Source organism: Helicoverpa armigera, chromosome 26 (assembly GCF_030705265.1).
Source record: "Helicoverpa armigera isolate CAAS_96S chromosome 26, ASM3070526v1, whole genome shotgun sequence".
In the NCBI taxonomy this organism is placed as follows: domain Eukaryota; kingdom Metazoa; phylum Arthropoda; class Insecta; order Lepidoptera; family Noctuidae; genus Helicoverpa; species Helicoverpa armigera.
In genome coordinates this window covers 2,449,630-2,461,691 of record NC_087145.1, presented here as the reverse complement: position 1 = coordinate 2,461,691, position 12,062 = coordinate 2,449,630, and the positions used below count along the sequence as shown (strand labels likewise).

Sequence of the window (12,062 nt, the reverse complement as noted above, 5' to 3'; positions counted from 1 at the left end):
CTGGCTGACTGTATGGGACAGTTAACTTTCATAAAATAACAAAATTGACAAGAATCATCGACACAGACTTTCCACCCGCAAGCGACAAATTGATAACAATTCAATACTTCAATTATAATAGTTCCAACTTCAGTTCCGTTTTCTAAGCACGCGTTCAATACCTATTATTTAGATATTCAGCAACCTTCTCAGATGTCTTAAATTGTGGTGTTTCTAGAACTTTCTCCGGTTCGTGACGATCATTGATTGATGTACAGACTCCGGCATTAAAATGGGAAACACGATTGTTTGAACGTGAGTTCCTTGTGTAATATTTTGTTTGTAGACTTCTTATTTGTATATATTTGTTTGTAGGTATTTTTCTAGTACTTGTGGAGAGTCTGTTAGTTGGTTTTCTTGTATTGTTTTCCTTTTTATTTTTTTTGTAATGAAAAAGGCCGTTCAATTCCTGAACGATTCATAATGTTCCGGCATTTTGGTTAGTTGTGTAAGTAGGTGGCGAAAATTAACTTGAATGATTATGGATTTTATTTTTGTTTGTGTCAATGATTTTAGAGACAATAACTGATGTATATTCTCGGATCCTTTTGCTACTTTTATTTGACGGTTTCTACATATGATAAAGGCCGGAAATATTCATATATTTGACACTACTCCAAACATTTACATATACTTTATAAGTCAGTGACACATAATTTAATGTAATTTTGCACACTTTAACGTAAGTATTAGCTGATATATGAAGATAACATTTTATAGAACCAGTTTTTATCAATCAATTAATATGCAATTGGTTCACTGTTCGATAGTAGCGGATGTAATTAGAAAGCGTCGTGTATATTTTTAAGAGTCTTTACCGGAATTCGGCATGTAAAAAAGGAACCTTTTTTTGGTTTTGTATAACTTTAGACTTACATAAGAAAATAAACTATGTACATTACTACATATGCTACAATATTCTTATGTCTCACCATTATGGTGAGATTCCGCGAAAATTGTTCTTCTACGCATTACACGAATTAAGCGTTACAATAAAACAACCTGAAGTTTCAATTACAATATAGTGATAATACCTAATTACAAAGTGTATGTAGTGTATACATATTTTATTATATAAGCCTAAATAAAGAATTAGGATCAAGTGAAGGAATTAGTGTCAAGTTTTAGAACATGATGAGTAGATTTTTATTAGATACGGTATAGAAGCTGTAATTAGCTAGCTAATCTTAAAACGCAAAAGATACAATAGGCAAGCTAATTGCTATAATAACAATTTCCTAAGAAACGTGCCATTACACGCTTAAATAGGTTTACTGAATAAACAGTTTCTACAAACAAGACACCACTTACTGTAGTAGTTATCTTCTTAAATAGTTGGCAAACTTGAAACTACGTATTATTATGTAGGTATAATATTAGTGTGAAAACACATAGTTTAACTTTAGTAAGTACTAATTTTCATTATCCTTCCAAACACGCAAGATGAATTAAGTATGTGGGTGAATTATCAAAATAATGTTTTTCCAATGTTTTCCATGAAGCTCCTTCGGGACGTAAGAAGTACATTCTTGCGGAGAGTTGCACTCGTTAACTATGACCATAACCGAACCATTTTCAAATGTCAAATTGCCGATTTAGCCGATTAGCGGCAAACGGCTGCTTATGATTTGGTTATCGTCATAGTAAAATTGGTGCAACTCACTCACCCTCAGTAACAAGTATGTCATTTCCGTCACATTGAAATATCACCAACGCATGCAATATCCGTCTCTTAAATACTGTACGAATCATGCTGCTAAAACAATACAACATAAAGTTGACCAGAAGTACTACTTATTGAAAGTAGGTACTCATCAAACGTCTGTCCTGATTGGCGCCAATGCCTCTCATATTTTAAGTGTACCAGTACACAATCGCCGATAAATCCAAGTGTCATTGTGATTTTGTGATTCATTCGTCATGCTACTTACATACTGACCCCGATAAGTTAGTCAGAAACAAATCTATACTGATCTACATAGCATAATAATACAGCTGAAAAGTTTGTTTCAAAGCTCTAATCTAGGAATTATCCAATTTGAAAAATCTTTCAGTATTTGATAAGAAAGAAAATAATTTTTATTGCGCAATAAAATACGCATACACACACTTAAAATTAGAAGTAAACAGAAATAATAATAGAAGGGGGAAATATGCGTCGTAAAGCGTGCAATAAGGCCCTCGCTCAGCATAATGCTGCGACCCGGAACAAGACGGAGTCTCAGCACTGGTTTTCAGCGACAGCCGGTGCTACCACGATGACGTCTATCGATGAAGCTGTAGGGTACGTTTCATCCGGGTACGTGAAGTAGCTCCTACGGGATGCGAGTGAAACCGTTGTTAGAAGCTAGTCTGATATAACTACTCGTACAGAAAAACTTTATCTACTCTTTAAACAAAGTTCTTTCCTAATTGTTTATTTGACCTGATTCTACAAGAATTTGAGCAGCGAGATAAATAATTCCTTTATCTCTTTCACACATACAGTTCTGTTTTACAAGAAGTTGCAAAAGCGCCCCAAAAGCGTCAGTTTCAAGCAAATATTTGACTGAGATAGTAGAAATATTTACAAGAACAACTAACAAAAGGAAATGCCTGAAAGAAATACGTAGAATACTTGTGCATTTGGATCCTGAAACTAGCCATTTAAACTGAAGAATCTTACTTATTAAAACAGTTCTTGTAAAAATGTAAAGGTCTATTTATTAAATATAATGATAGAAGAGTATAGACGGAAGACATGCTGTGCCGATCCAAAATGGGATAATGCTTATAATAGATAAATGCAGGAGGATGATGATGCACGAAAAATATATAAGACGGATATTTTGTTGATACATAATTTAATAAAAACCATTCATGGTTAAAACACACATGCTTTATAAACATTGCAAAAAAATCTCAAATACCTACTTAATTTATTTATCTACTATTATTATGACTACTTAATCAGTGATAACGTATCATAATGACATTTAGAATTAAATTCAAAAGGAATGTGTGTATTGTACAAACGGAAATTAACATTCCTAAACAAATATTTGATAAAATACTACGTCATACAACTAAATAATGGCTCAGGTATTTTATCAATGAAATACATATCACAAATATTTCATAACATCTGTTGTTCTTTTGCTATTGTTGTTATTTAATAATCGTTTGTTTACTATTGGAAGTAAATTCAATGGTGTTTCCTACAATGGACTAAAATCTCAAATATGTTGTTAATGATGTGTTTACTAAATAAATCTTTACAAAGCATACCCAAGTGCTTCGATTGGAAGCAGGAAATTCAAAACAAAATGTATTTTTGTTGTTTTACCTAAGTCAACATCCGATTGAAGAAACATATATGTAACTCAAAGCATTTCTGGTCTCTTTATTTAACTATGTTCTTACAATTCAAATGCATCCGATATATTGTTATATTTGCATTAAAGCATTCACCACAAGTGCTAACATTTGTGCTACACATATAGTGCACTCACACAGTCTTGGTCCCTTGATCCGCAGATCTTCAATTGTTTCCAAACTAACGTACAATTTCCTTGTCCACAGCTTCTCCCAGAAGGTCGACGAGGAAGAAGGGACGGGTGGGGTGGCATTACATCCTCCCGACGGCTTCTACACCCACCAGCACTCGATCCACGCTCACCATGCCCATACGGCGGAACCAGATCGAGGTTATATGGAAGGCAACCGATATGTCACTGCTGTGCATCGACCGTTGCCTGGTAAGAAACTTGAAAAACATTATTTATCATATCATCAGCCTTTTTATCGCCCCACTGCTGGGCACGGGCCTCCTCTCACACAGAGAAGGATATGAGAGTTAGATACCACGCTTGCTCTATGTAGCTTGTGGTGATTGCAGATTTTATAGTCCAGGCTTCCTTAAAATGTTAACTTTCACCTTTAATCGGTCGTTAGTGAAGAATAACAATCCTCTTCTTAATTGGTCACTCATTACAGAGTATCTTATAAAAACTCATTTGTTCATATAACCATATATACCTACCTAACTGTTGAAATCTTTTCTTGTAGAATGTTTTAACTCTATATTGATCAGCTGAAGATTGAAGTCACTGTTCAAAATTAATATGCATTACCTATCGAGATAAATCTTTAATTCCAAGCTCATAGTGAAAACACCTTTCCAGCCATGTAAATCTTATACAGATCTACTCGAACTTTCCTACTTATCATAATTTCTCACATTACACTAAAGAGAATCCTATCGTGATTCCAGCTCTAAACCATTCAAACTCGTCATGCTCGTCGGCGTCGAACGCTTCTACGGGGGCGGGGCTGTGCGCGGGCGCAGCCGAACCGACGCCGCCGCTATACATCGCCGCCCCGCCAGAGGGCTTCGGACACACCGTTCATACAAACAGGTCAGTGGATCACGAACACCGCCTTACACTCGCTTCACACAATATCTGTGGATATTGAGACACTGGTGCACTTTAGTTATGAGTTTGTATCTGCAAACATATGGTCTGGGTGTTGATTTTGAACTGTCAACGTGTATTTTGTAAAATAATTCCTGTTTGTTTGTAAATAATACGGGTACATGTGAAATTGGTGTTACTAACATGTGTTTTATGTTTTCTTTACTTTTGAATTCTTCCATAGGCGAGGCACAGATGTGTCCATCATGGGAATGGGCTCGACGGGAATTACCCAAAAAGATCCAACATTACCCCAAAAACGGGGTAAATTGACTAGAGGGTATGTCGCGAACCTGAGGAATGTGTATTGTGTGCCCTTTAACACTTAGATAACACTTAACTCCTATCTAAACGCATAAATAAAACTTCCTGCTCCTTCTTCGTTGAAAATCAGGCCGTTTTTCTAATCACTACTGAATTACTGATGCAAATTACATGGTCGGGCAAAATCTTCACTTTATATGGCAACATTAATATTGAGAGATCTTCGCTCTGAGGCCAGTAAATTTATTCATAGGACAGATAACTTCTATAGGACCGCTCTGTATTGCAAAAGCGTTATACATAATCTGATTAATAGTATATAAATTAATGTCTCAGTTATCAGGTACATCTAAAATCTAAAAGATTATGGGGACACTTAATATTGACAGCCTATTTATTAATTGGTCCTTCGGTACAAAACCTGGTCCTTTTATCTGATGCTGTCACACAATATGGACGCAACCTTGTCCAAATGTAATTTGTACCAGCTCATAAGTAATTTTATACATTGGAAATGATCTTATTAATTCAAGGCATGATTGTTAATAATAGTTAGGCCGTGGTCCACTTTCAAGCATGATATTTTTATGTACTTATGTGCCTACTTAAAGTTCTTGACAGTTATCTTAAGATTAAAGTTTAAAACAAAGGTCTTTAGAAATTTCTGCTGTAACCTGTCACTTTTGCCTTACTTAAGATATAAATTAAAATTAAATCATAAAAGTAAATCGCATATATACATAATTTTTTTATTTCATTATTTTAAAATGTATGGTAATTTTGCCATTGAGTATGTAACGTCGAAACTGGGCAGAAGTATTAATATTTTTTTTCGATTTTTCATTCATTTTCATTGTCACTCGCGGACTTTAGAAGGTCAGTAAAGGTCTTTGCAAATTGTACATTACTTTGTGATTGTGAACCAAAAATTGTAAGATATTTAAAAATAAAATTGCCGTGTAGATAGACTTGAATATTGTGGACCAGATTTATTTAATTAAACATCAATTAACATGCTTTGTCTCTTAACACTATCCTCGAAAATAAATTAATAGCATGTAGTTTCTAAAATTCTAAACCGTTATTCAAAATTTCAATCTTCTAGAATTGAATTCATTCATTAACTTATTTAATACCTGTCTATTTCCAGCAATAATACTGTCTATTAGTAATTAGCAAAAACTATCACCTTTGTATATGAATTTCAGTAAATTACAGGTATTCATTGCACTACATATTTTCAAAATTTACCCCGTATTTAGGCAAAAAACCTTAAACCTATTTAATTAATAAATAACTACATAAAACAGTTTTCCTTTTCCAAATTAACTAAACCAATGAATTGAATACTTAAACCCAAATGCAATAACCTATCACCGTATTTAACATTTACTTTTTCATTTCAACCCTAAACTGTTTAACGGTAAAATGAACATCCATCATTGAAAAATCCCGCCATCTTGCAAGCCATGAAATTAAGAATAATGGAACAACAAAATGGATATGACCGACCCTTGTCAACCAATCGTTCCAATATCCCAGCATTTTTATAAAACAGTCCTCGAAGTAATCGATCACTTATTTCATCACACTGTCCATTGTTTATTCCACCGCTATATTTCACACTGAATTGATCTATTAAGGCATGGCTTTACTTAGGTCTCTCAAACACTCCCTTACCTATCAGGATGTTCATTTTACTGCAAAAAACTCCAAATTTATCGCCAAAAATCAAATTGCAGCCGTTATGAGATGTCCCAAGATCTTCTGGACAAGCAGACAGAGATCTTAGAGCGAAGGTACGGAGGATTACGAGCGAGGAGAGCAGCTGTTACCATCCAGAGAGCATTTAGGAGACGACAGCTGTTGAAGAAGTTCAGCGCTATCACAGCGATGGCAAAGGCGGCCGACTCGAACGCGAGGAGGCTGCAAGACGGCCCTGAACACGGCCAACTAGTCAATGGTAAGTTTACTTAAGAACTGCTCATTTTGGTGCTAGGTTCGATACCAGGGCTCGGTACATAGCTTTGGGTTTTATCCTAGTTTTACCCTCGAATGCTTCTCAGAAGCAATCGCTGTTACAATTCCACGTCAGAGACCGTAAAGTGTATTTAAAAAACTCTGGATGCGATGAGAAGAGGACTTAAAAAAGTAAATATTGCAATACTATTGAAATTCAGTTGATCCCATTTGAAAGCCTCTCTGTCATTTATATTTGACGTCATTAGCAAATAAGATTTGCTGCAGAAATTCAAAACCCATTTTAATATTTGACCTTTAGCTTTCAACTACTGATTAAACTTGCATAAATTATTATTTCATGACTTTAAGCCCTATATGGCTCTAATACGTATTTCGGGCTTAATCCCAAGACTTCAATAACGAGGCTTACTGTTTATGCATGTAAGATTAATCTCCCTCGTTGCTATAAAATATCTAGATCCTTCGAAAACATATTTATGCCAATAAAGATTTATTGGTTTGGAAGGACATCGAACTTGCTTTTCAAGATCGAATCAAATGGAAAACTCTTCTTCGACCCCTATGACTCTAGTCAGTAGGCAGGCAGACGACCTCGTTTTCGCGATGATCACCATGCCATACTGCCAATGGTCCCGGGTTCGATTCCCGGTGTGGTCAACATTTGTGTGATGAGCATGTGTATTGGCTGTGGTCTGGTAGCTAATAAAAAGCTAGTGGGGGACCGTGTGTGAAAGGTATATTATATTGTAGTAAGGGTCTAACACTCCACACACTGTGTGGTCATTTGATGATTTCCCAGAAAAAAGCCCTGTGACCCTGATAAGGGATAACAGGATATCATCATTGTCAAAGATTTATTTGATGTTATTGTTTTCAGGTACAGATATATACGCAAATACACTACTACAGAAGAGCCCGGCTGGTCAGGAGAAAGTCTTAGCCCTCACCAGGCCGATGCGTTCCATGTCGTTACGGGAACGTCACGATATTGATATGAGGTGAGTGTACTAACTATACTAGTTAAAAAAATATATACTTATAGTATTTATATGGGCTTAGATTCCTGAAATAAATCGATAAAAATAAAACTTGGTCTTAAAATAGTACCTTATTTAGTGCTGAGTTTAAACCATCTTGAACAAAGTTGGTGGTCTGAATCTGACCCTTAAGCCAGTCCCTTTTAAAACCACGTTAAGGTAGCCAGAATTTTGTATCTACCGTAGAATTATGAACTGCTAGAATAGTCGCGTCTTCTTTAAATTGACATTGGTGTACTTAGTGACGAATGTATATGCCACCTATGTTTTCTGATAGAATTTTAATTCTGGGTTCTGGGTTTTAATTCTGGGTTACATATTGACAGGTGTAAAATCTGATATGGCATGCAATATAACTTTCATTCTCTGTATGAGACGTGCCTTACATTAAAAATGACAGATCATGATGAAGCAACAATTTTACCAGGTTAAAATTTCACCAAAAAACTTATCGACATACACCAGATATTAAATCACGTTTAGTTTATTTATGTTCCTTATTACATAGCTCCTAAACCAAAACAAGCTTCGTTTTGAATACGAAATCAGTACTGATACGCAATAGAAGGTTGTAACGTTAATTTATAATCAAGTGACGTGCCCATTATTTTTACGGCCTGAAAGTAGCTCAGGCCTTTAAATATTTAACACCTAAAAAATTGACAAGTAATTTGAGACTTTATTGGGTACAAAATAAAGTTCAATTTAGTTGGCTTTTTATTAGGATTTGTTTGACGGTATATGTTGCGGAAAAAGGGCGGGTATGTCTTGAGTTTTAAATGAAAATTGTGTTTTTAGTGTTCAATAATGTTGTAGTACTGATGATAATAATCTATTGGTTAGAATACATAATGACATGAACAAGTATTTGACTAAAGAACTCTCGGAATGTATGTAATTTAAAGTGGTTTGAAAATATTTATTTAAACCACTTCTACACACCGTCTGTATCTTGGATATGGCATTTCTCTTGGAAATGGCTTAGTTTATGCTCACACTTATTAAATACTGGAGTGGATTCATGACGTATTTGAACCACTATTGAAGAATCATCAACTACTGGCCTATTTGATTTCTTCACGAGACAAAAGTTTTTATTGCAATTTGTGTCTCTTCACATCGATTTTTACATATAAAAAACTATCCTAGTAAAGCAAAAAAAAAGACACTATAACAAAAGTTTTGGTATATTTTCCTTCCTACATATCTATTAATGAAATATAAGTACCTGTGTAAGAAATATACATATTAACTTTCAAATGTTTCAGCAACCACATGGTCTGCGACCCTCAAAGCGAAGTAGAAGCCATGGTGGCCAGGGTTCAGCAGTCAGCTCACCAGATCCATATGATTGCTGCCGATATGCCGCCTCTACACCGCGGAGATGCCGATAGTGGGGTAAGAGATTTTATTAACACGCTTATATTAGCTTCACTTGTAACTAACTATGTATGTAAGACAATCTTGGAATCTTTCATTTTATTCACTAACAGTATTATAGTGGTGTGGTCACTTTTGAGGTTGTAGATATGGATTAAGGAAAGAGCACATGCATTTGGTGATGAGAGTGAACTTGCTTTTATGGTAAAGCTTAGGTATGGTCTAGGTATGGTGAAGGATTAAATAGAATATAATCTATTGATTTCCTTGCTGCAGAGACAGGAATTTGACATTACTTATAGTATATGGGCCTAATGTCAAGATTTGTTTGTTTAAGAAATCGTCCCCACGGGACCGCAAGCAAAGCTAGTTTTGTATGTTTATGATATCAGCCACATTTGAATTTTCTTTTTTTAGGTATGAGTAAAATAAATTTAAATATTCTGTTATCTGTACAGCTTAATGCTTAAGTAAATTACACATTTCAGATAGAAAGTTACTATCAGTAATTATAAAAAAACATCTTTTTGAAAACACCTAAATACTAGGAAATGTGACGGTTGCCAGAATATACTTCCTCTATACTTAAGAAAAGTTCATTGACAAAATTCCTATCATCATAGTGATAAACGGACATATTTTTATCACCTCAAAGATAACGCATTCTATTAAACAAAATTGCGTAATTAACAGATCATAAGTAACACCTATCTCTTATCATTGTACCTCTTCACGTCGTCTTGTATCAACGTCTGTTTCATGAAAAATGGACCAGTCAAAAAGTGGTGATATTATCAGGAGTATAGTGAAAAATAAAAATGTTATGTTTAGGAAAGTTAAGAGACTTAAACTTTGGGGTCTCACTGGGAAGTATAATGTGTGTATTATATTGTAAATGTGAAAGTAACTATGTCTCCTCTCAAATAAGTCAATAAGTCTGAGGAAGAATTTGGGCAACTTTTTATCTAGGTGCGGGAATTTGTTCCACTGGGAGACTACTGTAACCGTGAGGAACAGCTAGTCTTGCAAATTGTTTTGCGTTATATGGAAGATAATTTTGTTTTAAGTCAAAGAAAAGTATTGCTGGTCTCGTGCACAGGAAGTCAAATAAAAACTATGATTGCAGAATTCTGTAACATTTAATAATAAAAATAACAATCCATATATTATTATGGAAGAAACTTTCCTTTATGAAAACGTTCTACATTTAGAAAAATCTCTTATAATAAACGCATGTATTGTTCCAGGTTTGCAGCTGCTCAGTAAGCGGGTCTGTCACGAACATATCTACGTCATCGTCGCACAATGAATCTCTACATAACCACCAGTTACTTAACACAGGTAAATTAACCTCACTACCACCTTTTGATTACTTTAAGAATATACAGAAGTCACGCCAAGTTCAAGTAACAGAACTTGAGAGCACCACCTAGTAATATTGCACTAACCATTTTTTGACTTTCCTAACTCAAAAACTATTTCACATAAACGTATACAATTTAATATATAAATAGATTATAATTAATGCCGCAGGATTGTCAAAAGATTATGTACCATTACATATTGTTGTATATAGATGACATAGCGACTGCCTATCTGACCTCTTTAATCCAGTTACCTGGGGGCAACCCAATTCCGCTTTTTAGGTCTGGTTGTTAGACTTTCTGGCTTCTGACTACGAAAACGACTGTTAACAAGAACTGTATTAAATAAAATTGCCTGGAAATTCCGATCCCCTTCGAATACCTTCATACAATAAAAACGTCTTTCATACAACAAATACCCATCCTTTATTTATTTTCATTGCATTTTTTTTTTCAATTTTTCCTTATTAATCGTCATGGTAAAGTAAACATTGCAATATCGCCTGGGAATTTTATCTTTCAGTTCAGACGTTTTCTAGATCAGAGGCATTTGTTTACATTTAGATAGGTACTTCAGACTGTAAACAACCATAATTGTAACATGTGAAGACTTTGTGATTTTAACCGGTTACAGAGAATCTCAAATACACTGTAAAGATAAGTCATTACTTTAATCCCAATTAAGCCATAATTTTTAATAATCACAAAATAGTAAAGTAACTGTATGAATGGCAAAACCATACAATAAATACTGTCAAGGAAAGAACAAACTATAAAATTAATTATATTATATTTATAAACAGTTATATTTATCAAATTAAAGTAATTCAGTGTGATAGTCTGACTAACACGCCAAAAATACTGAAACGACTACCTTTTACCTTTTATCCGAATAGTTCCCGTTGACAACCGTATTCAAAATTTATTTTAGATCTTGATAGAGAAACTAACATCCAAACGCACATACTTATAGATTTATAAAATTAAATAGCATTTAAAGAATAATGCATGGTTTATTTTTCACTATTGAACAAAATAGGCGTCCCTCATTGAGCAAAAGCCTGATATGAAAATGAAATAAATAAATATCGGTACATAGGTACTTATCGTTGATAAATGAATTTACCTTCCAATATTTTAATCACCCCACAAACTATTCCAGGTCCGATATACGGCAACCTGCTATCATCGGGTGGGAAACCCCTATCGTCTCCCACAGCCAGACAGCAGCAGCAACTGGCTGCGATCCAGGCTGCTAACGCCAGGAGACTACCACCAGAAGTACCTAAGAGGACTAGCAGTATTACGCTCAAGTAAGACTTCGATTTTTGTAGATTTTTGTGGTCAAATTGTTGCTGACAAGCGAGCAATTTTGGCTATATTCGAGTGTACGTCTTGTCTTGTCAATCTCTGTATTTGTGAAAATTGTACGTAAATGCAATACGCATCATATCAAGCCAAGCCAAGCCTTTTCTCAGCTAGAGTGGTGTCGGCTTTCAGCCTAACCGAATGCAGCTGAGAACCAGTGTCATGGGCAACCC

The 12,062-nt window shown here is 34.8% G+C and overlaps 1 protein-coding gene across 1 annotated transcript in view; it reads left to right on the top strand.

Annotated features, from left to right (window-relative positions):
* Siz (schizo) overlaps window positions 1-12,062 on the top strand; it is a 166,266-nt gene that overhangs the window by 141,334 nt on the left and 12,870 nt on the right. Inside the window, exons 5-12 of the mRNA XM_064041831.1 lie at window positions 3,601-3,776; window positions 4,292-4,436; window positions 4,678-4,773; window positions 6,500-6,720; window positions 7,618-7,738; window positions 9,046-9,175; window positions 10,405-10,498; window positions 11,684-11,834. Of these exons, the coding sequence (XP_063897901.1) occupies window positions 3,601-3,776; window positions 4,292-4,436; window positions 4,678-4,773; window positions 6,500-6,720; window positions 7,618-7,738; window positions 9,046-9,175; window positions 10,405-10,498; window positions 11,684-11,834 (1,134 nt within the window). The remainder of the gene's footprint in view (window positions 1-3,600; window positions 3,777-4,291; window positions 4,437-4,677; window positions 4,774-6,499; window positions 6,721-7,617; window positions 7,739-9,045; window positions 9,176-10,404; window positions 10,499-11,683; window positions 11,835-12,062) is intronic.